At 46.5% G+C, this 27,410-nt stretch overlaps 1 protein-coding gene across 1 annotated transcript in view; it reads left to right on the top strand.

The window, feature by feature from the left end:
• Nucleotides 1-17,582, top strand: part of BCAP31 (B cell receptor associated protein 31) — a 37,637-nt gene extending 20,055 nt beyond the window's left edge. The window contains exons 6-8 of the mRNA XM_080987464.1: nt 6,384-6,510; nt 10,613-10,713; nt 16,883-17,582. Of these exons, the coding sequence (XP_080843590.1) occupies nt 6,384-6,510; nt 10,613-10,713; nt 16,883-16,921 (267 nt within the window). The 3' untranslated portion in view covers nt 16,922-17,582. The remainder of the gene's footprint in view (nt 1-6,383; nt 6,511-10,612; nt 10,714-16,882) is intronic.
• Nucleotides 17,583-27,410: the final 9,828 nt, after the last annotated feature.

Genomic DNA, 27,410 nt, shown 5'->3' with positions numbered 1-27,410 from the left:
CCACTCGCGTATGCGGAGATGTGCAAAATGACATCATGCGCAGAAGTGGTGAATTGCGACCCGCACATGCGCAGACGCGGGTTGCATTCCTTTCAGGTTGCGAACGTGGCTCCGGAATGGATCCCGTTCGCAACCAGAGGTACCACTGTAATGTCTGAAAAGTTTGTAAAACCCTGACACCTGAAATATTTTGTTTCCATCTGCTTCCCCCTCCGCCTTGCAAAAGAAAAAGAAAAGAAAAGAAAAGGGTACCTGGCAGCTTCTAAGTTCCCTAAACATAGGCTTGCTAAATAGTCCCACAATCTTTACAGCTACAAGACCTTGAAACTTCTGAGAACCTCGGCTTTGCTTCATAAGAATCCTGAACTAGATCCCAGGTCTTCCCCACCCCCTCCTCACGTGGAGAGTGCGGCTGTGAAAGGCAAGCTCTGTCGCATGGCAAGTGTGTTGGAGTTTCTGGGAATTCACGGCAGCTGCAGCTTCTAATGCAGAATCCAGATTTCCTTAGAAAATAAAAAAAGAGCAGGCTTCCTTCCACCGCATGATGGACAAAACAGGTGAAAGTGCCCCTGCATTCTCAAGTTTCAGCTTTGGGGGGTGGGGCTCCAACCTGGGGGCAGCTCCCTTTCATTCAATTTCTTTCTTTCCTTTGCCAGCTTTTCTCCTCTGAGGCCCAGCCCTACTTTCTGTCCTCCCTAACCAATAGAACTAAGCATGGAAATTCATGGAATTTCCATTTGCAGCGGGGTAAGAGGCCTCACATTTGCCTGTGTACCAAACAGCCTTCAAACCTTATGTTTTTTAAACCACTACCCGCCATATGGGGCAGGCAAGCCCCATCACGCTGGGTTGACATGAGGGCACTGCCTTAAATATGGCAATAATTTTTATGGAGTCAAATAAATAAGGACTGTGCATTAGCAAGACAGCCTTGACCCTCTGGATAGTAGGGTGGTGGTTGAATGTATCGGCTTTGGTGTGTCTTCAATCTGTAGCCATAAACAGGATGCAAAGATAAAAATGCAAACCTTGCTCAAGGGTGGTGATTATGACTTGGGCTTTTGATAGTGCCCCAGTCCCTTGCAGCTGTTTTTGGAGAGCTCTTCTCTCCCCCGTTCTCTGGCACTACAGACTGGCACAGCTAGAGATTGGCTTGGAATGGACTTTTCTATTCCAGTTAAAACTTATCTCTTGTGAGGGATGTGGCACTCTGGTTTGGGAGGAAATTTCCCCTTTTCTCACTCATTTTCATAGAACCTTAGAATTGTAGAGTTGGAGCATCCTGCAATGAGCCAGGATGCTCATTGCAAAAAAATTGGAAAGGGGAAAAAATACCACCAATAAAAGAATGGCAAATGAAATTTTGTGAATATATTTGGCAAGATTCACAGCATTTTTAAGGGGACAATCGGACCAAAAATTAGTAAAAGAATGGGATTGTGTTAAAGAATATATGAAAAAACATTGTTCTGGAGTAAGTATATCGGGATGTAATGAATGAAGCTTTGCAGGGTTAAAGAAATTGAAAAATGGTGCAAGAGGTATAAAGATAGAGGTAATCTGCACTAGACACAACAATACAGAATGATTAAAAACGATGAGGTCTCAGAACAAAGGAAGGAAGTCAATAGTAACGATTAATATGACGATACAGTTTTCTTTGTAGGTGTGATTTTTCTTTTTCTTTTTTCATCTTTGTTTTGCTTTCCTTTCACCCCCGGCCCTGTTGCAGTATGTCTTGGGAGGGGAGTGCAAAGAGGATCAAGTGAATGCAGAGGCTTCTCTAAAAACTGGCTATGTACACATGATTCCCCCCCCCCAAAAAAAAGAATACTGGGAACTGTAGGTGCTGGGTGTTGGGAACTGTAGCTCTGTGAGGGGGTATGCTACAGTTCCCAGGACCCTGGGGGACGTCATGTGCTTTCAATGTGTAGTGTGTACTCAGCCCATATCCCTGGCTGCTTAAGGCCAGCCAAGTTGGAGGGAACTGTGTATTCTAAAGACAACGGGAACTGGTCGAACTTCTATTCTTGTTTGATTAAGGCAGTTTTATAAACAGCCCCTTCTTGGGTGTGGCAGGTCAGTCTCTTCAAGGTAACCAGGCAGGGGAGTTTTAACAAAAGATTCTGTGTCCTTCATTTTGGCCACCAATTACTTGGTAGAAAAAGAAGAGTTTGGATTTGATATCCCACTTTATCACTATCCTAGGGAGTCTCAAAGCGGCTAACATTCTCCTTTCCCTTCCTACCCCACAACAAACACTCTGTGAGGTGAGTGGGGCTGAGAGACTTCAGAGAAGTGTGGCTGGCCCAAGGTCACCCAGCAGCTGCATGTGGAGGAGCGGGGAATCAAACCCAGTTCACCAGATTACAAGTCCACTGCTCTTAACCACTACACCACACTGGCTCTCACGTTGATGTGTGAACTCAAAGGCTGATGCCAACAAATTCAATGACATAAGCTTCCATTGATTTCAGTGGGTTACTCTGAGCATGATTGAGATTGGACATTGCCTATAGCAGGGGTGGCCAACTCCCAAGAGACTGCGATCTACTCATAGTGTTAAAGACTACCCCCATTTTTGGGGTGATGCAGGTCAAAGTTGTTGAGCTTTTTATAGGAAGGGAGGAGAGAGGGGGGCCCTGTTTTGGGGGGGGCTGCAAAAAATGTCGAGCTTTTTTTGGAGGAGCAAAACTTTTTGAACTTCTTTTGGGGGGGGGGGGAGCCAGTGATCTACCGCAGATGTGCAGTGATCTACCATTGAGGATTTCTACCTTTTCAGATTGTCACAGGAGAGCTGGAATAATGTGTTGTAGCTGGTGGGAAGCAATTACACAGCCTTTGAAGTTGGTTGACGGAATAGTGTCATCCTGCAAAACCCAGGCATGAGCAGATGCACACTTTCTACATCTCCATATAACGGCTGCAGAACACGAGGGAGGATATTTTTAGGTTGCCATTTTGAAAGCAGTTTGAATTTAAGAATCCATGCATGTTGTAACTTCTGTGAAAGGAGATTCAGTGGCCCTTGAAGTGGCAATGGAGCAGTTGTATGTGCGACACAGTTGAATATTTGTGTATTTTGAATCTCGTTTCTCTCTGTGTGTGTATATATATATATATATAGAGAGAGAGAGAGAGAGAGAGAGAGAGATGTGGTATACAACATGAGAATAAAATCAACAAAATGTCCATGAAAGCATAAACACAGATAAAACACCAGTCAACCCTGATTTGTTAAAGAGAATTCATATTACAAAGATCTGGCTTAGAATGGTATGGTTTTCAAAAGACATCTGGGCTAGTTCCTGCAAAACATCTACGGGCAGGGAGTTCCACAGGGCAGCGCCTGCACCACTAAAGGTTTGGTCCCTTTTACTTGAGCAATGGAGAGAAGCAAGGGTTTCCAGAAATGGAGGGCACAGGATATAAACACACTTGAGGACCTTGCTGGATCAGGCTACCCAGGACGACTCCCCTGCTCAGTGCCTGAGGGCCCCAGCCTTGCCACTCACCAACTGGCCTAGGGTGGCGCTTGACGGGCTCCATCAAGGACTTCTGGCACCGCTGCTGGGCAGAGAGGGCTCCGTTTTTCTTTTTTTAATTGCTGTTATTTTTTACCTATGTCATTTCAAACTGATATTAATGCTGTAATCTTAGTTTTAGATTTTGATTTATGTGGAAATTGTTTTCCATTTGGTTGTGTATTTTTGATGTGGTTTACAGTGGTACCTCGGGTTACATACGCTTCAGGTTACAGACTCTGCTAACCCAGTGCTTCAGGTTAAGAACTTTGCTTCAGGATGAGAACAGATATTGTGCTCCGACAGCGTGGCAGCAGGAGGTCCCATTAGCTAAAGTGGTGCTTCAGGTTAAGAACAGTTTCAGGTTAAGAACAGACCTCTGGAACGAATTAAGTACTTAACCCGAGGTACCACTGTATTTATTGTTTATGACTTTTGTAATTATGTAAATCTTGTCATGTTGTAAGCCGCCTTGAGCATTGTTTTTAACTGTGGAAAAGCGGCATAAAAATAAAATGCTGATGATCTCACAACCAGATGCTTTTTGGAAGTCCAAAAGCAGGACCGGGCACAGCAGCAGCCTCTCTGGGCGCCTGGCTCACTGCCTGTGTCAGTGGAGGCAGAACGTAGACCTTGTGGCTTTGATAGGCTCCATTCTCCATGAACTTGTCTTTTAAAGCCTCCCAGGTTGGTGGCTATCAATACACCTTGTGGTAGCGGATTCCACAGTTTTAACTGTTCTGTGTGAAGAAGCGCTTCATTCTGGTCTGTGCTGATTTTCCACCCAGCTTCAGTTGCTGTCGTGTCGTGTGCCACAGGCTTGGGCATCTCTCTCTGCTCTGAAGGTCTTGTATAACATTTTTTCTATACATAGCATTGCTAATGTCAGGCTGTCGCTTTTGTGCTTGTCATGCCAGTGCTTGCAATCACAACTGCTTCTTCTCATATAAGACGAACCATGATTGGAGAAAGCTTGTGCAACCCCCCCCCCCCCCAATGGAGGCTCAGTTTGAGGATGAAAGATTCTCCTCCTCACACCCCCATGCCTTGTCTTTTCAGCAGCCATTTCTCTCTTCCAAAATCTCAGGTTTCTCTTTGCCTAGTAAAATGTCCCCTTTTCTGTCCTGGGCTTATCCAGCTCCCTTTGCACTGCCCAGAAGCAACGTTCGTTGTTTCATACACTCGCGGTTGGCATTTCCAGGGGTGTGTAGGCAGTATGCCTATTGTTTGACTGGTTATTATGGGATACTTTCCTTCAGGGATTTTTCCAAAGTAAGAAATGTTAGGAGAACAACAGGATTCAGGGTGGCATTTCATATGCATCAAAAAAAGGGAGAAAGTGATAGGATGGAAATGAGGTGGCTGGGAAGTTTGTGGAACATGGCATGCGAGTCTCTCACCTAATCCAACCACAGGCTGTGCATGAGAGGCAGCTGTCTCCCTGCTCCTTGGAGGCAAAAGGATTTTGGTGGGACCTGCTGCCTGGCAATAGAAAAGGGCAAGAGCCTAAATCATCCTAGTTGGAAAACTTTCGTAAGCCACTTCTTGAGAGCACCTCCGGGCTATAAAGCAAGATACAGGTATTTCAAATGGGGCATTTTATTGTGTAAAAATGAAATTGCCCAGAGTCCTCCAATAGGTAGACCCCAGGTCAAACCTTTCTTCATCCATGAGCTTCTTGGTTGGTCTTGGGCAGGCCTCACTCTTAAGCTTCCCCATTCTCATATGAGGATTGTTTGTGCGGTGGCGTAGCATGGGTTGCCAGTTCCTGGGGCCACACAGGGGGAGGGTGGGAAGGAGGGAAACGGATGCATGTGCATTCAACTGCCTAACGGCATCCGTGTCACCCAGGAGATCACAGAGAGATGTAGAGTCATTTCATTATCTGGAGAGGTCACTTCCTGAGTCGCATGGGAAAGCTGTTTTCAATGGAGCCCAGTGATGGAAGCATGCAGCTGTATAATGAGGCAGCATCTGGTGTTCAAATTTTGTGCCCGGGGAGTCTGCCCTTGTGGACCCCCCCCCCCCAATGCTAAACCACTGCACCTGTGTTTGCAAACTTGATGGCTCTGCATACTTGATGACTTGGTTGCTAAGACCTTCAAAGCACGAGGACAGGGATTTTGCCCCTTGCCCAAGGTTCAGCCTCAGAGCAGGAGAGGGGTAGGGGCGTCATCACTATAGTTCTTCTCCTCTTGGGAAGCCCAGCATCAAATGGGTACCAGTTTCTGCGAGGTTTCTAGCTCTCAGGTTGGAAGGAAACATGGAGACTTGTCATGCTCAGCAGATGTGTATTTGCCATGCCAAGGGAAATTGTAGACCTCTGAATGTCATGCTGACCATCCCTTTAGAGCAGAAGTTTTCAACCTTTCTGAGCCTGTGGCTCCCTTAAACAACTGCATTCTTTCTGTGGCACACCTGTGGGGCTCAGGAGCCCAGTTATGTCACTCCTTGTCTGCAGTGCTGGCAGCCTCTCACACTTTTTCAAACACCCTCCCTTGTGGAGCGTTCCCTCAGCCTCCTCTCCTCTCCTCTCCCTCTCCTTGGGAGTCCTCCAGGCAGCCGCTTCTGCTGCCCCTGGTCTCTGAGCTAAAGAGGAATCCCAAAATTGCTTCTTCAGATTCTGCAATAGTGGTTTGCCTATCTAGTATTTTTGGCTGTGTCAACTGTCCTAGAAATGGGTTGACACTGAAGTTTTGCGAGGTAGGTTAGGGAAAAGGGTCAGGAGAAAAGCCAGCTGACCATGTACAGGACGGGGGTTTGTCTGTACACACACATTAAGTCTTGTGTCAAGCTATTTCTCATTGATGGATTGATTTCTCCTGTGTCCTCTAACCTTCTCTCCTTCTTCTCATTCAGCAACTTCAGCAAGCAGGGGTGAAAGTAACAGATCTGGACACCAAAGGCGCTGCAGGTGAAGAAGAGAGTAAAGCACTGCAGGGTGAAGTGAAAAAACTGAAGGATGAGCTGGCCTCCACAAAGAAAGGTGAGAGACTTGGTGGAGTATGTTTAGCCCATGACCCCTCCAGTCCTGGCTGTAAAATGACCTTGAGTGGTAGATGCCACTACCCAGTAACTTATAGGGAAAGGGCATGACCTATTAGAGACCCTGGACTATCCCTCTCCCCCCACATCCCAGTTGTGTACAGCTGGATCATCTGGGCTAGATGCCGACGAAAGGGTGATACACCATCTATTTATACTTCTAGAACTGTACAGCCATGCGCCTTCCTCATGTACAATCTCAGAGTTCTGCCCCCCCCTCTCCTGCTTAAAAATACTTCACTTGGCATCAGACTTTGGGAATAGATGGACCGAGCCCTGAAGAGTTTGTTTGTAAACACTTTGGTTCTCTATAGTTGTGAGGATGCTGTTTTCCTTGCTCTACAAATCAATGTCTTTAGTTATTGAAAAGGGAAATGATGATGGGGACCACTAATTGGTGGACTCAGGTCTTCAAATCTGAATGTTTGGGCACTGCACACACTGGCAGGTTTGGGACTTCTTTACACCTTCTTTGTCACAACTCCCATCAGTCCCAGCCTGATGACCAATGCCCAGGCATGGTGGGAGTCCAGCAGAACCACAAATTCTCCATTCCTCTCTCTCCTGTCCCAGTTGACATGCAGCATAGGCTGATGTAGTGGCACTTGCTCACATTGGTCCCAGGTAGCCTCCTGCGAAGTGGTTGATTCTGGCAGCAGCATAGGTGATGCTGCTCTGAGCTGTGGCGCACAGTCAAGTGGAAAGTTCTCCTGCATAAGCTCCACTGGAATAGGTGGGAGATGTGTGAGAGCACAGTCACTTAGTGGGAAGGGAATGCTGCTGTTTGGTGCTGTTGGCACCATACTTCACCACGGCTAAACCCTCCCCTCCTCTCCCTGTGTCTCCTCCACAGTCAAATGTATTTATTTATTTATTTATTTGATTCAATTGATGAATTGCTTCCCATAAAATATATTGATCTGATTTCATAGTAGAGACAATCAAACAATTCTGTATGTAAACTATATTATACTGGCAAGCTCATACCCAACAATGATTGGGAATGCTAAGAAACATCATCAAATTGAGTGCAATTTTGAAATCAGTGGTTAAAATCCACACTGTTTTGTAAGATTCAGCCTGCCATCTTGATTCAGATTGGCAGCCAATAGATGAAAAACCCCTTACTTGACCTCAAGAACCATAATGCAAAATTGGATTACGGTATCTTCACAGTGTCCAGATGCATAGGAAGCAGACAAACGATTTTCCAGGTGTCCTCCAAGAAAATTGTTTGTATGTCTACTATAATTATTTGTATGGTAGATACACAAACAATTTAAAACCAATTCTGTGTGTGAAAAGAACTCCAACTCCAATACAACTCCAACTCCAAATAAACGTTGCAAGCTTTTTTAGGGTAGCGGGGCAGGGTCTTTGCACATTACTCTAAAACCTTGGCAATGACATAATGGGATACTCTCTCCCCTCATGCTGCATGTGTTTGAAAGAAACCCCACACACACACACTTGGGGGGGGGGGGGCTCCAGTTCTCAGTTGCAGTATCAACCAGTCTGAGCAGCTTCTCCAGGGCTCATTTCCAGGGCTGGCAAACTAGAGGGGTTGACATCAGTGCTGGAGGAATCCTGGAGCTGGGAAGTTTTGGGTGTCAATTGCCCTTCCGACCTTCTCAGTTCTTGGTGGGCTTGTGTAACATTCCCAGCTTCTCTTTGACTCCCCCTTCCCATGTGAATGGCACAGTGGCCAGGCAGGACTGTAACTGGTTGTGTACTGTGCAACACCAGGCACACAAGAAGTGCTCAATATACCTTTTAAATTTGTTGAATTATTTAAGGTTCTTGAATTATTATTTTGTGGCTCAGATTTCTTTCTTTGGGGGGTGCAGGGGGTGTTTGGCTGTGCATGCCTGGGTTGAACTGATCTCTTGTCTCTTCTTCCAGTGTGACCTCTTTTTTTTATAGCTGTTGTAAGGGGTGCTGCGTTTTGTTCCTTCTCTCCAGTCTAACACCCAAATGGTGCTAATTGTTAAGCCACAGAAAAGCTGCCAAATTTGGCACAACTTGTTCTTCTGGCCCAGAAGCCCTCTGTTTCTTTAGCACGGTGGTCCTCCACAAGGGAAGTGTCCCATGTGCTGGATCAGGCCAATGGCCCATTTTTTCCAGCATCCTGTTCTCTCAGTGGCCAACCAGATCCCTGTGGGAAGCCTCCAAGTGGGACCTGATTGCAACAGCAGCCCTCTCCCCTATTGTGATTTCCAGCAACTGGCAATGGAAGTGAAATGGCCATGATGGCTAGCAGTCAGGGGTAGGCTGATCCTCCACAAACTTGTCTGATCCTCTTGTAAAGCTGTCCAAGATTGTAGCCATCACTACTTCTCAGGGAAAATAATTGAATAGCTTAACTATGTGCTATTTGAAGCCAGTGAGGAAAGTGAAGGAAGGAGCATCTTCCCAATTTTCTCTGAGTCCTCCTTAAGGATCCTTTCAGGTCTGCATCTGACAAAAACCAGCCTTGGGTGTCCCTCTCTTCCAGTGATGCTAATGCTATCATGGGATGTGCGCCAGTTGCTCTCTGACTGTCTGCATCCGGAGCCTTGAAGTGCAGGAAGTGCAGCTTGCATTTGGCGCCAAATGCAAGCTTCAGAATGGATCTGGTCCCAGAGGGGCTTGCACTTGGCAGACTAAATTTAAATTCAGCGCTGACCACGAGCTTGACTTTCGGCACAGATTGGCTCTGCTTGGAAAACTCTGCTGTGCCATTGATGGCCAACATGCAAAAGGCCCTGAATGCAAGCTCCTCTTGCCAAGGAGCAACTGAGAGTGCACCTTTAGGCTCCCAATTGTTCTTTTGCAGATGTGGCTTTACCTGCACCACACCTGAAGTCATAGGTGACTCCAGGTGTGGCAGTAACTACCCTGTGGGCCCAATTAAGGCCTCTGGTGGCTCTGATTTGTTGTGTGGGCTGGAGGTTCCCCTCCCATGATAGGTTGTAGGAATCTTAAGAAGCAGAACTGGATGTGACTCAGGGAATTGTTTGGGTTACGGTTCTGGTTCTCCGCTCCCGCAATAAAACACTGGTGAATGTTAGAGGTGATTTGGACCAGGGAGCACAGTCCTAATGCAGAACAAAAAATTGGATGAGAGCTTATTGAGAATAGTTGAAATGTGCTTGTGGTGACATGATCCAATCAGTTATTTCAGGCTTGCCTAGTACTAATTACACTCTAGAACCACCATCCATGTCTTTGAGCGTTACTTTTTAAAATTCTGTCTATGCTGGTGGTCAAGCACAAACCCTGCAGTGGGCAAACTGGCCATTGAGAAGCAGCCTAGCTTATTGTCCAGTGATCTCAACTGTGAAGACCAAGAGGGAAATAAGTGGCCAAGCAAATTGACATATAGGTTACGGGACAAGGATAACTGTGACTTTAAGGATGAATGGGAACCTTTTACAAAGTATTTGAAGACGCAACAAAGCGAACTGGACTCCTTGGCAGGTTTTAAATAAACATTCACAATTTTTTTTACTGATAATAATTAGCTAAACAGTTTGAAGATCTACACAATTCTGTAACATGCAGAAAATAGTGTTATTGGAGAAACCAAAGACTGGAACTGAGGGAAGTCGGGGGGGTGGGGTGGGAGGATGGGTTTTGTGGGGGGGAGGGGGGAGGGAGGAAAAACGGGGGGGGGAATAAGGATATGTTTTTGGAAAATATGTTTATTATAACTTTGAATAAATAAATTTTTTAAAAAAGTTATTTTGTAAACTGTCCTATGATCTTTGGATCAAGGCAGGCATACAAATTTTATTAAGTAAGTGCTAGAAATCAAACTACTCACCTCAGTCCTTTCATGGAGTTGGAAGTCAGAGGAATGAACTTGGTGGAAGATCACAGCTCCTCCTCTGATCCAAAAGTCTGTGGTTTTCTGTTCCTGGGAAACCAGGATCTGCAGTGATCCATTTTTTACACACAGACACATGCATGTGACTTGGCTTGCTGTTGCCTGATTATCTGGATCAGTTGGGATGTGTAGAGATTGCTCTAACCTGTGCTTTTCTTCCCCCTTTACCCCCCAGCCCTGGAAAAGGCAGAGAACGAGGCCCTGGCTATGCGCAAACAGGCTGAAGGACTGACCAAGGAGTATGACAGACTGATGCATGAACACACCAAGCTCCAGGTGCCAGGGGAGGGAAGTGGGGTTGCAAATATCTGTTCTGAGGTGGGAGGGAGTCAAGAGGGGCCTGGCTGGCACCTGCATGAGGCAACTGTTGTGTCTGGCTGGACTATTCCAAAACTCTAAAAACCGGTCCTCTCCCTGGCTTCTACGGGTTCCAGCTTGAGTTGGTGTTTTGCTCCAGGAAGAGCAGTGGTGTTTGTGTTCTAGGGCAGGGCAAGAAGAAGGCAGTGGTGGTGGTGTGATGAGGGGTTTGGGGCTCAAAAATCCTTTAAAAAAAGAAAAAAAAGAGAGTGTTTGTCCCATGAGTACTGTGGCTGCTCTGGGAATGTGAGGGTCGTCGATGCCAGCCTTCCCCAGCCTGGTGTCCTTCAGATATTGTCGGTCTACAGTCCCCATCATCCCTAACCATTGGCCAGGCTGATTGGGGCTGGTGGGACCCCAAGAAGATCTGGAGGACACCTGGTTGCAGAAGGCCCATCTGCTTGGTTTTAAGAGAAGGAAGCTTCTTGGTCTTCCTCTTTTCCCCAGCTTCGGGGCGGGGGGGGGGGGGGCTCCTCATTCCAGCCTTCACTTGAGTGTCCTGTGGACATTCTTCCTTGAAAGAGAGGTGGCTTCCCAGTTACCAGAATGCATAAATAAGGGAAGAATGGGGTGACGCTCGAGAAGTAAGGTTTCGGCTGCGGTCGGCCCTTACAATGGTTGAGAGGGAGGCACCCCAAATAGAACCTCCTTTTTTCTTGCCCTGTGCTTTGTTCCTTGTTGGATTTCAGCTGTGTGTGAGGCGGTGAGTCCAGCATGGTCACTCCTGCTGGGCAAAGCCAGTTTTGTGAACAAATCTTCCTCCAGATGAGGGCAGCTGGGGAGTCTTCTGAAGTTTCAGCTGTAACTGAAAATAAATGCGTGTCTTGCCGTTGTTTAAGCTTTCTGGGAAAGCAGGAGCTGTGTCCCTGCTGCTTCTAGTCCTACAACCCATGATTACCTCCTCAGGGGTGTGCTCTCTTCGCCCACCCCCATCCCTTGCACCCCAAACCTTTTGACTGTGCATCAGATATCCTTAAAAGTTAGCAAGAGCCTTCCACAAGTTCTGGAATCTTGTTGCTGACAGAATCATAGAATCATAGAGTTGGAAGAGACCACAAGGGCCATCGAGTCCAACCCCCTGCCAAGCAGGAAACACCATCAGAGCACTCCTGACATATGGTTGTCAAGCCTCTGCTTAAAGACCTCCAAAGAAGGAGACTCCACCACACTCCTTGGCAGCAAATTCCACTGTCGAACAGCTCTTACTGTCAGGAAGTTCTTCCTAATGTTTAGGTGGAATCTTCTTTCTTGTAGTTTGGATCCATTGCTCTGTGTCCGCTTCTCTGGAGCAGCAGAAAACAACCTTTCTCCCTCCTCTATGTGACATCCTTTTATATATTTGAACATGGCTATCACATCACCCCTTAACCTCCTCTTCTCTATCTTCTCTGACAGTCTCTACCTTCAAGAACATACATCCTTCCAGTCCTTGAATGTGTTGCAGGAGGTTTCACATTTGTGCATGCAGTGGGTGCTTCTGAACCTCCCCCTTCTCAGGGTCCCCCGAAAGTCGCCACCCCTGTAGCAGGAAGAAAGGAGTAGTCGGTCTTTTATTTTTTGGGTGTGCGTGTGTGTGATTATGTTGATGAGTTGCTTTGGTACATTAATGGAGGTTCTTTCTGCATTCTTAAGGGAGGGCTTTGAATCTGTTGGATTACAGCTGTCTTCTGCCGCAGACCCGCCTTCTCTCCTACCCTGTGTCACTGGTTGGCTAGGTTTAAATGGCCAGCCCACAACAAATACAGCATACACACACACACGTATAAAAATAATCCAGCTTTCGTTGCCAGGGTAACCTAATCTGCACACAGTGGCTGAGAGAAGCTGCCCAGCCTTGGTTGCGGGTTTTTTACTCCAGCCTCTCCCATTCGCGGAGTACCAGCCAGGGGGAGGATCTTGGTAGTGCCTGGGAATCCTGCCCGGTAAACAACCCTCCACGTTTCTCTCTGCACGTAAGCAGCAGGTCACAAGACGCTGCCTCACCTGGGAGCTGATAACAGGTGGGCGGGGAGGAACAATGCTGGGCCTGGCACCACCTCAAGGAAGTGCGGAAGGGGCTGGGCCCCTCACTGCTTGGGTTTTAAAACAAGACTTGAGGCAGCACTGCCTGCAGAGATGTGGAGGATGTTTTTCTTTTCCCCAGACTGGACTTAAACTCAGGAGTGAAGGACTATATACAAGTTCATTAACAGCAGTTTGGGACTGGGATAGTGATGTCTGGTTCATAGCTATCAACTTTCAGATTTGAAAATAAGGCATCAGCAGCCTCACCTGTCCTGGGGACAGTTTACGGGATATCTAACAATCTGGGATAGCAGCGGGAAACGGCGCTGGAATAAGGGAATTTCCTGCAAAAAAAGGGAAAGTTGACAGCTATGGTCTGGTTATCAGAGGTGGGAAACCTCAGGAACAGCCTCCCAAGTATTGTTTTGGGACCAAATGATATTTTCTAGTAGATCTTAGGAGGAGGTTTCTCTGTGTGTCACTGTCCTCTCCAGAAGCTTACTGGCAATTCTTTGGAGTTCGGAAAATATTCCCCCTTCAGTCACAATCTTGTGATGGCCCCCTTCCCAATTCCCATGCTTAACCAGCCCCTCTTGTTATCCAAGGCTGCGTACACACCTTGCGTTTAAAGCGCATGGCTTCCCCCAAAGCATCCTGGGGACTGTGGCTTGTCATCGGCACTGGGAATCGTAATTCTGTGCGGAGTAAACTACAGCTCCCAGGATTCTTTGAGGGGATCTCTGTGCTTTATTTGTGTGGTGTGTCCACAGCCATAGTCCCCATTGGGCATTCCAGGAAGCCTCCCTTGGGGAATGCACCTGATCGCTTGCACAGTTCTCCCATAGCTAGTGACCATGGGTTTGTCCCTTTCGCTCTAGAAGTTTGCAGTTGGGGAGGGTGGTTCTGGAAGGCTTGACTGGGCTCCAGACAGTTTGCATGAGCCGCGTCTTCTGCGTTTTGCTTGCTCTGCTCCATGGTGGGTTGGACAGGGACAGCAACCGCCTCTTCTTTCTTAGTCTTAGGATGATAAAAAAAAAAAAAAAGTTTCAAGGTTCTGTTGTAACCCATGCTGAGTAAGCCACCTGCCTCCAGGGCTTAATTACCCCCCACGCAGCATCTTTCTGGATTGCAATGGGCGTTGCTCTGAATATCCTCATTCCAATCCCTTCTCATCCCCATGCTCCCTTCAGCCCACAAGTCCTTACTGAGCTCTGTCTTGGCTTCGCCTGTGTGCTGCAACCACCTGCTTTCCCCCTCCCCTCCCCAGAGCTGGTGTGATCCGGCTGCCAAGACTCAGTAACAGTGTGCCTTGCCAGCTGCTTAAAAATAGGATCTCAGTGTTGTTGCTATTCTGATGGCTCTGCAGGATGGTACTGCTGAGGAATGGCACCCTCCTGTTTCTAAAGCGCCAGTGTGCCTTTGGGTACCTAGGGAAGCAGAGATGTCCTTGCCCTGGGAGGAGGAGGGTAGGGACCTTTGCAGCTACTCACATGCCCTTGAGCATTGTTCCTGGGTGGTGATTGGAGGCTCTCATGTTGGCCTTTCCTTAAGGCTGCCTTCCCCAACCTGGTGCCCTCCCATGAGCCCCAGCACAGCCTTCTAGAAGGCACCAGGATGGGGAAGGCCATGTTGAGGAGGTGTGGGTGCAAACAGCAGCATTCTCGGCTGGTGTCTTGGGAACTCTGTTCGAAGCATGTTTTCAAAGGGAGGGGAGAACTAAGTGGCGGCAAATGCTAAACAGTGCGTGGGAACTCCTCTCTGCAGTGAGGTATCCTGCTGAGCTAATATTTCACACACAGCTCTTCATCTTTGCTGCCATCATATTCCAAAGCACCCTGTACTGCAGGCTGGCATGGTTCGCTCTAGATACTGTTGAGCTTCAGCCCCAGCCAGCATCGCCAAAGGTCAGGGATGATGGTCCCCTGTACAGGGTGCTGATAGACTGCTCTGCATCTTGCCCGGACATCAAAATTAGGGGTGCATTGGCCTTTCTGCTCTACTTCAGTTGAGCACTACCGCAGCCCTTCAAAGGGAGAATTTGCAGGGTGGAGGGTGAGGAGGAGGAAGACTGGATTCTGAATGGGCAGCAGAATCCAGGACGCTATCTGAACCTGTGTTAGCTGGCGATTTCTGGCATCTGCTTAGCTTGGTAGGAGTGTTGTGGGCCGTAGCTACTGTTAGTTTGTTTTGCTTCATGCAGCTATTTGCCTTCGTGGCCATTCTGGGCAGCTTTCTCCAGGTTGCGTTCCTGTAGGGAGCTGGGTGGTCTTCCCCCTCCTTGGGCTGTGTAAGCAGATCCCTCCCCCTTGGGTAGGATTGCAGTGCTAAGGGCTGACTAGTTGGCAGAGAGGCAGAATGTTGCTACTGCAGCTGCTGTCCCTCCTAGACAATTGAGCTCTGCACTTGGGCACAGGATAGAATTACATTGAAGTCCCTGGCCATCTGTGGAGGCAGGGGTGGGGGCAGCATTTCTGCTAAGGCAAAACTGTATTTTCAGAAGGACTGTTGAGAATGCCTATTTGCCCCTCAAGTTGCCATTACTGCGTGGAGTAGCAGTAGATGATATCCTTTCAGCCGCGTGGTTCAGCCTGGTGGAATTTGTGGAGATATGTGTGTCTCAAGATGCCTGGGGCTAAGACTGAGCTGTGAATGGGGAAGTCACCTGAGCCATAAATTCACAAGGTGAATGCAAACAGCCTTGATTTTTGAGCATCCTTAACTGGTCAGGGTAGGGAATCGCCACTGGCTGCTGTGGAAATACATTCACAGAACCTGCCTTTCATGTGGCTGGTGCACACACTGACCAGCATTAGGCATGTACAGCACAGAAGCAAAACAAATGCAGCAGCCTTGAATGATGTGCCTAAGAATGAGCAGCTTATGACCTTGCAGAATACAAAGGACAATGGCTTGAATGGAGATATTGCGTCATCGGCCAGCAGGGAGTCAAATCTGTTGTGTACATTTGGGCATGCAAGGCCTTGTGACTTGCTTATTATCTGCCTGAAATGACAATGGACTTGTAGTTCGCTTTCTGCTGCAAAGTGTCCACTTGCTACCTTGCTCTGCTGTCTGCAGAGTTCTGTGAAACTCCAAATCCAAAACTATGTGTCTGCCAATTAAGGAATGTTAGAATGATGTTGGATTGAAAATAAGTGGTTTCCAGCTGTACAGGTTAAAGTTAAGGATAGATTAAGATTAAAGATCAAGATTAAAGATGTTTAAAGAAATGGAAATTTGATAATAAAAGGGAAAAATTTAAAGGTATATGACATTAAGAACAAGGATTAGGCTTAAAAAAGTTGAAGTTATATATTTTAATATTTTATTAAACTAAAGATTGGGTTTAAAAAAGTGGAAAAGAAACTGCTGGACAAATAATGTAGATTGGAATACAAAAGAGGGAGGTATGAGGAAGTCCAGAAAATAAGTAATTTAAAATTGGGAATGGAAAAGAGAGTTTGTTTTTAATTGTTATGTTTTGTGTTTTTATTGTTAAATTTTGTATTGTTTTTTGTGTGTGTTGTTTTTCTTTTTTCTTTGTTTAAAACCTTAATAAAAAATTATTAAAAAAACAAAAAACAAAACTATGTGTCTGCCTTATCCTGCAAAAGTAACAAGTGCAGCATGTGGCAAAGGACAATAAGGAATTTTGTTTCCTGGGAATCTTCACTTAAAGCTGATTTCCAGGCCATAATGGCAGCAACACATGCCTGGAAGTGTGTGTTTGCTGTCCTCTCAGAAGCCAAAGGTGATGACGGAATGAGAATTCTGTGGCTTGAGCCGTGGGGCCCTTAGTGCACTGCATAACTTCTGGCTCCTCCCCATAACCAGCACAAAAATAAACCACTTGCAGAATTCAGTGTTATTTACTCGGCTGCAGCTTTTGAAAAGGGGACCGGGGGGGGGGTAAGCATGGGGAAACAAGACAACTGTCCCTAAAGCGTATAAAATGGAGAAGTTAACTGTGGTAAGCCACTTTGCACTGGCTTGTCCAAAACGTGACTTAAAAAAACAGTTGAATGAAATAATTCTCCTCTTATATAACGCCATGTTGTCCCCCCCCCCCCCTTGTTTCTCCCAGGAGGCCTGCGATGGACCAAGAGACAAGAAAGAAGAATGATTCCCCTGCTGCATATTGGTGGTTCTGGCCAGTCTCCACCTGGTTGCTGTACACTCATGTTTTTCATGGGGCTGGGGGCAGCCTAGCTGAGCCCCCTCCCCTCACTTTCTGGGCATGGGTTTGGGTGATCTGTTCATCCACCATTATTTGCTCCTTCCCCGTCCTGCACCCCCCTTCAGTGATATAGCTTTTGAGTGGACTGCTAACTCTCTTTATCCTTGTGCCCCTGCCCCCCCCCCCCAATAAAGAGACTGGATGTGAACTTACCAGAAGAATACTGCTGCTTGACTGTTTCTCACAGGTGGAGGAGAGGAGGAAGAGGAAGACAAAGTCTGTCTCTCTGGGGAGGCAGTTGGGGCTGGGCTACCAGGGCCAGAAGCATTTGATGGTGGCGAGGGTTGGCTGGGTCTATTTCAGCATGTGCTCTAAGGCTGTCCTGCTGTCTTTTAGCTGCACTTGCTCCCCCAGACTATGGGTAGTTTCACTTACTCCATCCAAAGCCTGAAGGGAGCATGAGTGGAGCATTATGTGTGGTGCTTATGTGCTCCTGTTGATACCATCTGGCTGTGATGGGGAAGATCTCCTCTGTATTTTTTTTATAATATATATTAAGGACAAGGTGTCTGTACAAAGCTTCTCATTAAAACTCTGGTAGAACAAAGCTTTCAGTGTGGCCTCTGAGTGAAATGGAAGTAATGGATTAAAAAAACAGCAAGGGGAAATTGATCTTGTAGCCCTGAATTCTGTGTTCTGGATTAATGAAGAGCGGGGGACGTTTGGGTTCTTCTGATGGACTAAACTGAAAGCCCCACCCCTGCTGACTTGTTTCTGTGGCCAAAAAATGCCTGCTTTCTGGTCTGCCGGCTCCTGAGTCCCACCCTGGTTACGGTCAAGGTTCTGGTCTTTGTCCTTTTGCACTCAACTTCCGCCTCCTAAGGTCTGCCAAGGACTTGAGCAACAAGTTGCTACTGTGTTCAGTGCCTCACTTGGTGCCAAAACCATGGCCACAGAAGGGACGCAGCTTGTGTCTGTAAGTGGCTTTCCTGAGCAAAGAGAACAACGCACTTCAAAAAAGGAAAAAAGTGAAGAGGGAGCAGGATTTGAGGGAGGAGCGAGTGGAGATGGAATAAAGGAGTGCTAGGGAAAGCATCCCGTCCCCCGGAAGAAAGGAATAGTTTGAAGAATTAAGCTGAGGAAGTAGAAGGGGGAGTAGAAGAGGAAGTAGAAAGAGAAGAAAGCTGCATGGTCAGGAGTCTGAGAGTTGCCATGTAGATGACAAGGGTCTTCAGGATGAGGGACAGAAAGAGACTCAGAGCACTTGTGCCTCAAATGTACAAAGAGCAGGATGGCTCAGTCATCCTTGAGGCAGGAGCAATAAAGCTAAAGGCCTCCCCTCCACCCCCAACGGGTCAGAGGAGAGGTCCTGCTTCCCCCCTTGCTAGCACCAGGTGTTTTTGCAGGGGAGAGCGTGTGCCTCCTTGGTTTTCTTGATGGCTTGCAGACTGACGCTTTTCTCTTCAGTAGGACAAGTGAAGAAGGGGTGTGTGTAGAGAGAACACAAAAAGCCCTGCTGTATCAAGAGCCTGTGGCTGGCCAGGTCCTCCTGGAAAGCCAGAAGCTGGACATGAAAGGAACCTCCCCCCCCCAGTGGCATGCGGTGAAATTTCTCGTAGGGGAATACCTCTGGTTGTGAATGGGATCCGTTCCAGAGTCCCATTCGCAACATGAAAAGAGCACAACCTGAAGCGCCGTATCTGCGCAGGTGCACAGCGCGATTTAGCGCTTCTGCGCAGGTGCGAGCAGCGAAACCCGGAAGTAACCCTTTCCGGTACTTCCCAGTCACTGCGGGACGTAACCTGAAAGAACGTAACCTGAAGCAAATGTAATATGAGGTATGACTGTACTGTACTCTAATTTACCAGGAACATTCAGGGGACTAGCCTAGTCTCCGTAATCCACTGACTGCATGCCACTGCTTCCTTCCAAAACACACACACACACACACACACACACACACACACACACACACAGTTTGTCTCATGAAGCTGGTGCAGAACAAAGTTTCTGTGTGTCTCCCTTTGATCACTTCTGTCAGGCATCTTGGGTGTATTCATTGCTCCTGTTCTTGCCCTGTTTTTCTCATAACTATCATCCAAAAAACTGCCCTGTCACATCCTCCTGAAAAACCAGTGTGGCCACCATGTTAAACTTCATTTTTGCACGAGGGAAGCAGCCCAAAGGCCATGTGGACGGCACTACAGGTAGCTGCCCAGTCTTCCAAAGCACACAGCCAAAGTGGAAAGTTTTGCTCTTTCTCTCCCTCCCCCTCCCTGCCCCTAGTCTTGGGTTGGTGTTTGTGCAGTGGTGGATCTGTTTTCCCAGGCCCTGCCAGGTGATTTATCATGGCGAAAGCCGGATCCTAGCCAGGAGTAACCTTTAAAACTCTCATTGGGCAGCCTTCCTGGCAGGGCAGTTGAGAGGAGCTCTCAATCGAGGGCCTGTTCTTTCTCTCCCTGTTGAGGGTGATTCTGGCCAGGAGCCTTGGCAGGAGGGAGGTGTCCCCCTGCTTTTTTTAACGGCAGGATGTGTTTTTCCTCCCTCTCTGACAAAATGTGTGTTTTTAAAGAACACATTTATTGTGGACAGTGGGGAGTGGGTTTTTTTTAAACACTCCCCTCCACCCCCAGCCCAAAAAAGTTGGTTTTGAGCACTGGCTTCCAGCCTCCCCAAACCCAACTTGTCTCTGTTGATTTCTCACATTCAGACCCTGAACTCCTCTGTTTTGGAGCTGCCTCAACAGCTCCCCCAAATTCTTTGATGGCTGCCCCTGACAAGGAGGCTCAATGTGGTTTGCTGCCCAGCACATGATGACAATCCCAGGGAGGAAGCGAGCCTTGAGCCCTTCTCTTCCAGCTGGCTCAGTTCCTTCTCCTCCCCTATCCCTTTTCCTAGAAATGGGAGTGTAGTTGAATGACAACACACACAGCTCCCAGAAGCTGAACCTCCAGGCTACATTTTAAATTCCCCTACTTGAATCTTGCCTCACTGTGCTGGTTGTGCTGGTTGAGAGAAGGATCATTTGCCCTCTTGCAACAGCTTGTTCTTGGGGGTGGGGGTGGGTGTAGGGAGCCGAAACACACCAAGGGGGCCGGTCTCTATCCCATCTCATGTTCGCTGCATCACACTTCTCAGTGCTGGCAGCTCCCTTGGCCTTCAGTAGCTCAGTTTGAGCAGGCTCAAGGCCTGGTGGCATGCAGTCCCTTATTGACATCCACCCCTGGTGTGCATGTATGCGCCACCTCAATTTTGTGTGGTGCGTCGCTCATGATGCACAAATGTTTGCCCTAGGTCTTATTGCCCACCTCACTTGGGCCTGCTCTACCTGCAAGCTGTTGTCTGTGTGTCTCCTGCTAGTCCTGACTGAACTGGGAATGAAGGCCAATATTAGTAGATGCAAGATTCAGCTTCCTGAACGTCTTTGCCCCCTCCCCACTTCTCTACGCCAAGGGTGGCCAGCAAAGGTGTCCTCTAGATGTTGGACTACAACTCCTGTCATATCTGGACAATGGCCGTACTGGTTGAGGATGAAAGGAGATGGAGTGGAAGAACATACATGTTTCTCCCTCCCTCGTTTTATCCTCACAGCGATCCTGTGAAGTAAGTCAGGCTGAGAGACTCCTCACAGTGAGCTGCATAGCCGAGGGGACATTTAAAATATCTCTCTCTCAGGTCGTCTGACTGTCTAACTGGTACACTGCACTCCCTTAAGGATGAAAAACATACTTGGAGTGGTGTGGCAATTTAACACTGTCCAGCTTCTGAGCTGATATTAAATGCCAAATGGCATTCCCCCAGTAATCCCTGCAGTAATGGGCTTCTGTGGAAAAAAATGGGGAAATCTGGGGCTTTATTGTATTTAACAATGGGACAGTAAAGATGGGAGTTCACAGTTTTTCAGTGGGCCTCTTCTGCAGGGGAAATTTTTTTTAAAAATATTTATTTAAACATTTAAAAGCACGGTGCAGTTGCATGTCATTCAGTGGCCCACATGTGCCAGCATGCAATTGAGTACTACAACTAAGATTTCAGGGTGGCATTTTAAGCAGAGCTGACCTTTGTTTCAAGCTGAGGGCTTTGGACTGGAAATCCCACCAACCTTGGCCTCAGTTCTAGCCTGAAGTACTACAAGTGGACTGTATTGCAGGACTGTTGCGAGGTTCTTTCAGCAGCAGCCCGTGGGGAAAATTACGGCAGTTTTAGCAAGGCAATTTTTCAAATGGGTACAAAACAAACTGCATTCTTGAGGTGAAACAGAACCTGAGTCGGAGCGTGAATGCCTCTCTTTGCTGCTACCTCTTGTTTATGAGCGGCTGCACTGCTGCCTAATCACAGCTGTGCTACAATCCTGGATTCTTTTACTTCATATTATTATTATGATGGTGTTTTATCCCTTGGAGACAGAGGAGATGGTGGCGGGAAAGTAGTCTCAGGGCCTGGTTTGACAGCATGTGATTCTAAGCAGGCCTGGGCCTGGCCTGTGTTCTGCATTGGGCGACCTGCTGGGAGGCTACTTGTGAGTTCCATGATGGAAGAAAGATGGGATATAAATGTATTGAAATAAAATAGTGGGTTGTCACTCCAGTACGTCTTGTCTTTATGAGGAAACCCTGTTTCCCCAGAAACTATTGGAGAAGCTGGAGAAAGGAGGGGCAGAAAACGGCTCATGGTAGCCGTTTGGAATAATGGGATATGGAAAAAGGCGTGTGCATTTAAAGTTTTGAAAAAGCTGGTGGCGGCAGCCATAGCCATTGGTTCCCTCATGTCTAGTTTGGCTGTCAGAGGGCTTATCTATACCTACTTTTCCTCCACGCTTTCCAGGCACTTTCATAGCCATTCCCCCCCCCCCCCGCCTCTTTCCAGGCTCAGGTCTGAGCTTTAAAGCTGCGTGTCTGAGCACACTTTTTTCGCCCTGCACTTTGCCCCATGAAAACCCTCCCTTTACTGCAGAAATAGACACAAAGCTTTGAAGCGTGAACCCGTGCCTGGAAAGAGCAGGGCAAAAAGTGCGAATAAGCCCAGAGTGAGGGCAAAGGCAGAGGTGAGCTGATGTGGAGTTTCTACAATATTTATTTTTTGAATGTCAAGCAGTGCTTATTCTCCCCACCCCACCTCTCCAAAACAACCAGAAATGTCTAGTTCACATTATGAACTTCTCAGGCTGTGAAAATTCCAAGAAGCGAGGGACGCTTGCAATGATCCCTACCAGGATTCCTTTGGCACAGTCTTTCCTCAGCAAATGTTAAAGTAAGATGATCAGAACTGCAGGAATGGCTAAGACAAGAGTCCCACTGAGACCAGTGTTAAGGATCCTCCATTTAACTACCCTCCCTACTAAATAGCCTTTGACACACCTATCCTTTATGAATTTGCCCCAAACCATTTATTTTCCTTTTAAGAAATCTGGGCTTGTGCCTATTGCCACATTGTGAGGTTTCATATGTCAGAATGGATAAATATTGCCTTTGTTGGTCCTAGGCCTAGGAACTTCACAGGGTCTTTCTGAGTTCTGGTAGTGTGAGGAGGTGGAGGAGGAACATTTCCATCACATGTTTGTTCTCTCCAAATTTTTTATCAGCCCCTGTCACATTCTTCCTGATTTCTGCATACTGATAACTTAATTTCTTCAACAAAAAGCTGAAGAGTTTAGAGAAAAAATGGCTGTGGCAGTGCCCATGCCATACCTTTAAAGCACATTCTTTCAAAGACTTTTGCAAACTGTACTTTGTTGCTGGGAATTGTAACTCTGTGAGGGGAAAACTACAATGCCCACATTTATTTGAGGGAAAGGATGTGCTCGAATGTGCTTTAAAGGTATAATGTGTACGACAGGCTGTGTTTCTAAAGGTTAGATGAATAGTCCCGATAATAGTAGTGAGGGCAAATTAAGTAAGTTGCAGGTAAGCTAGAGAAGAATAAAAACAATGTCAAGGGCTAGTGGCAGTTTCTGATAATAGTGTCAGGTGTCAGTTTTGAAGCAAATGTTGAATTCTTGGTTGCAATGGAATTTTTGCCACGCAAGGCTGATCTTACCATGAGGAGGAGTGAAGCCCAGGTAGATGTTTGAATACCATAAAAGAAGAGTAAATGTTTCTCAGTCTGGTGCTTGTGGAGTTTTCTGACTTGGATACCAAAATATCATAGGTGCTGTCTTCTCAGATTTGGGTGACATTTACTGTTCTACCTCAGGGAACGAAATACCTTGGCTGGCCTGATTTGCTGTAACCTCCCGTTGTCCGAAGATAATGATCGAAACTAATAGAGTACAGGATGTACAGTTCCCACCTGAATGCCTGAATCATTAAGTTACACCTCAGCACAATGACAGAAATCATCCCATTGGAGCTCTGCACTGGGAAGAGAAGTTTTAAACCTCTCCTCTTAACACTGTGATGTGGAGGAAAATGGGGTCTGCCAGCCTGTTCTGTATTGCTGGTTTGCCATCCTGCCTTAAAGCAACGATATAGCTTGGTTTCAGAATATCCAACAAAGGTGTGAATGAATAAATGTTTGGTAGAGGAGCTAGGGATGCCAACATCTAGGTTTGCTTGGCTTCCACTTTGCACAAATGAGTGAATGTATCATAGTCATAGAGTTGGAAGGGATCCTGAGGGTCATCTAGTCCAACCCTATGCAATGCAGGACTCTCAACTAAAGCATCCATGACAGATGGCCAACCAACTTCTACTTAAAAACCTCCAAGCAAGGAGAGTCCACCACCTTCAAAGGGAGACCATTTCACTGTCAAACAACTCTAACTGTCAGGAAGTTCTTCCTGGTGTTTAGTCAGAATCTCCTTTCTTGTAATTTGAAGCCACTGGTTCGAGTTCTACCCACCAGAGCAGGAGAAAACAAGTTTGCTCCATCTTTCATGTGACAGGCCTTGAGATATTTGAAGATGGCCATCATATCTCCTCTCAGTCTACTCTTTTCCAGGCTAAAAATACCCCCTCAACCATTCCTCATAAGGCTTGGTCACCCTTGTCTGTGCATGTTCCACCTTGTCAATATCCTTCTTAATATCCTTAAATTGAAGCACCCAGAATTGGACACAGTATTCCAGGTGTGGTCTGACCAAGGCAGAATAGAGTGATACTATTACTTCCCTTGATCTGGACACCATACTTCTGTTGATGCAGCCTAGAACTTCATTAGGATTTATTTTTTCTAGCAAGAATACTCATTGGGAAATACTGGAAGACACAAGAATTGCCTACCCGAGAAGAATGGCAGAGAAAAGTCATAGACTATATGGAACTGGCTGAGATGACTGGCAGAATTCGAGATCAAGAAGAAGGGTCGATCGAAGAAGATTGGAAAAAATTTAAAATATATCTTCAGAAATACTGTAATATAAAAGAATGTTAGAAAAGGTTGGAGAAGAATATTAGACCGTATTGGCAGACAGAGTATAATGGAATAAGTAAATATGAAGTGTAAAATAAAAGATAGAGGAGAATTAAATATTTTCGAATGTCAAAATAAGCAAATGAAAAGAAGGTTAGAAGGATTTGCTGGAGATACGATTTGAATTAGAATACAAAGCAGAGAAGTGAGAGGAAGTCACGGAAATAAGTAAATGAGAAAACGGTTTTAATGGTTTAAGTTGAATTTTTCTTTTGTAATTTTTTTTTATTGTGATTTTTTGTCTTGTGTATTTTTCTTTGTATTGTGTGTTTTTCTTGTAGGATGTATGTGATTTGTAGGATGTATGGGATTTGTTTTTCTTTTTTTACTTTTTTCTTTTTCTGTAACCTTAAAATTTGAATAAATATTTTATATAAAAAAAAAGGATTTATTTTTTCTGCTGCATTACACCGATTCATGTTTGGCTTGTGGTCCACCAAGACCCCTAGATCCTTTTCACATGTACTGCTAGTAAGCTACGTAGGTGTCTCCCATCTTATATTTGTGCATCTGGTTCTTCTTGCCTAGGTGCAGAACTTTGCATTTATTGCTACTGAAATTCATTTTGTTACTTTTGGCCCAGTTCTCCAACTTGTTAAGGTCATTTTGAATCCCAATTCTGTCATCTTCGGTCTTAGGTACCCCTCCTAGTTTGGTGTCATTGTGAATTTGATGAGCATCCTCCCATTTCTTTGTCCAAGTTGTTTATAAAGACATCTAACAATAATGGGCCCAGGACACAACCCTATGGAATGCTGCCCATGCAGCAACAGTACTGGGGCAGTAAAGACAATAAATCAATTGGAACCTGAAAGAATAAAAACCACTATTCATCTATACTTAACACCGGTTGGGAGCCTGCTATGCTGGTCCAGTGTTGGCTTTGGTGATCTGTACCATTTTGTCAGATTAGATGGTAGTATAAACATGACTTTGGCTAGGGCTCTGGTGTCATAAGAACATAAGAAGAGACCTGCTAGGTCAACAGCCCAACAGCAGCATCCTGTTCTCCCAGGGGCCAAACAGAGGCCTCTGGGAAACTCTAGCAGGATCCAAGTACAAGAACGCTCCCCCTTCCTGTGGTTTCCAGCAAATGGTATTCAGAATCATTAAGGCTGTGCTGGGCCCAGGGGTAACCCGAGCAACACGGTCCAGGTCCGGTCCCGAATCCAAGGGTTCCATGAGGAGACAGTCTGACAGGGCCAAGGCAGGACACGAGGCAGGAAACCAGGCAAGGTCAGGCACAGGATCACAGGCAGGTTCTGGCAAACAGCAACGTTGCTGCCGCAACCTAGGGCGGGCTCCAGCAGCCTTTTATCTCTGTCGGGGTAACGGCTGGTCCTGATTCCCCGGTGACTCACCTCCCTGTCTTGCCCGAAGGCGAGCACTCCTCCTGCGAGTACTCAGGTCTCTCCTTCTCTCAGACCTGAGTCTCTGCAGCTCGGGAGACGGTGGGTTACTAGACCCAGAGGCTACCTCAGCCTCTCCTGACCCAACTAGTAGTGGAGCAGCTGTAAGTGATTGCCCAGCTGGAGGCAACAAGGTAATCCCCGCATCTGGAGCCAGGGCAGGCTCAGGCCCCTGACTCAGCCCAGCTGGTGCTTGTTGGAGGGGAACCTGTGCAGACTGGGGCTCTTCAGAATCAGGCCCCAGCCTAGGTTCAGCCATCACAAAGGCCTCTCAATCTTGAATCTTATTCTTCTCAGCTTATTAGTCTCCTTGGAGCAAAAGTGGTTCAACAGGAGGCTTCAGCTGGCCACAGATTCTTACTGTATTCTTAACTGTCTCTTTCTTTCTTTGACAATCACTCGTAGCCGAGTAAGATTGTCTTCCATAAACACAGTTTTAACAATGAGTCCGTAGGTGACTGTGGAGGCCAATTCTGGATCCACACGTCTTTCCACAGTGGGGACATTGGTTTCCGGGCGGGAGTTGATCACGGTGTGGATTTGCCAAGTGTGCCTTCCTCTTATCACGTTTCTCCCTTGCGTCCTGAGTTCAAGTGTTTTCAAAGCCCATGACACCTTTGGTAAAGGCTGTTCTCCAACTGGAGCTCTCACAGGCCAGTGTTTCCCAGTTGTCAGTTTTTATACTACATTTTTTAGATTTGCCTTGAGACAGTCTTTAAACCTCTTTTGTTGACCACCAGCATTATGCTTTCCATTTTTAAGTTTGGAATAGAGTAGTTGCTTTGGAAGACGATCATCAGGCATCCGCACAACATGACCAGTCCAACAAAGTTGATGTTGAAGAATCATTGCTGCAACACTGGTGATCTTTGCTTCTTCCAGTACACTGATATTAGTTGACCTGTCTTCCCAAGTGATGTGTAAAATTTTTCGGAGACACCATTGATGGAATCTTTTGAGGAGTTGGAGATGGCGTTTATAAGTGTTCCATGTTTCACAAGAATATAGTAAGGTTGGTAGTACAATAGCTTTGTAAACAAGCATTTTGGTTTCCCTGCAAATGTCCCAGTCCTCAAACACTCTGCACTTCAATTGGGAGAAAGCCACACTCGCAGAGCTCAGGTGATGCTGGATTTCTGCATCAATGTTGGCTCCTGTGGAAAGATAACTGCCTAGGTAGGAGAGGTGATTGACATTTTCCAACGTTACACCATTGAGTTGGATTGCATTTGTGGTGCTGCAGAGGGGTTATTTTGTACTTGTTGGTGCAGGACTTTGGTTTTTTGGATGTTGAGTGATAGGCCAAGCTTTTCGTAAGCTCCTGCAAAGATATTTAGGATGGTTTCTTAATTGTATTTGCATTTTCACTTAGCAAGACAAACACCCACAGATGGGCATGCTATGATTAACACATGCTGTGTAAAGCTTTTCTGCCTGGGAAGTAGTAGGCCTAAGGATCTCTGTTAAAACTAGAATGTAGCCTGTGCTACCCAGAGTGTGTCCTGAAATTTAAAAATGTGGGATATTTACAGTTTTATTTTTTTTATATGATATTTATTGAAATTTCAGAAAAAAGAATTACACAAAAACAAGAAGTAAAAATACAAGAAAAGTAC

This window comes from Podarcis pityusensis (genome assembly GCF_964106645.2).
Source record: "Podarcis pityusensis genome assembly, chromosome: 17".
In the NCBI taxonomy this organism is placed as follows: Eukaryota; Metazoa; Chordata; class Lepidosauria; order Squamata; family Lacertidae; genus Podarcis; species Podarcis pityusensis.
The sequence above is the reverse complement of the archived record's forward strand: the minus strand, read 5'-3'. Positions and strand labels throughout refer to the sequence as shown.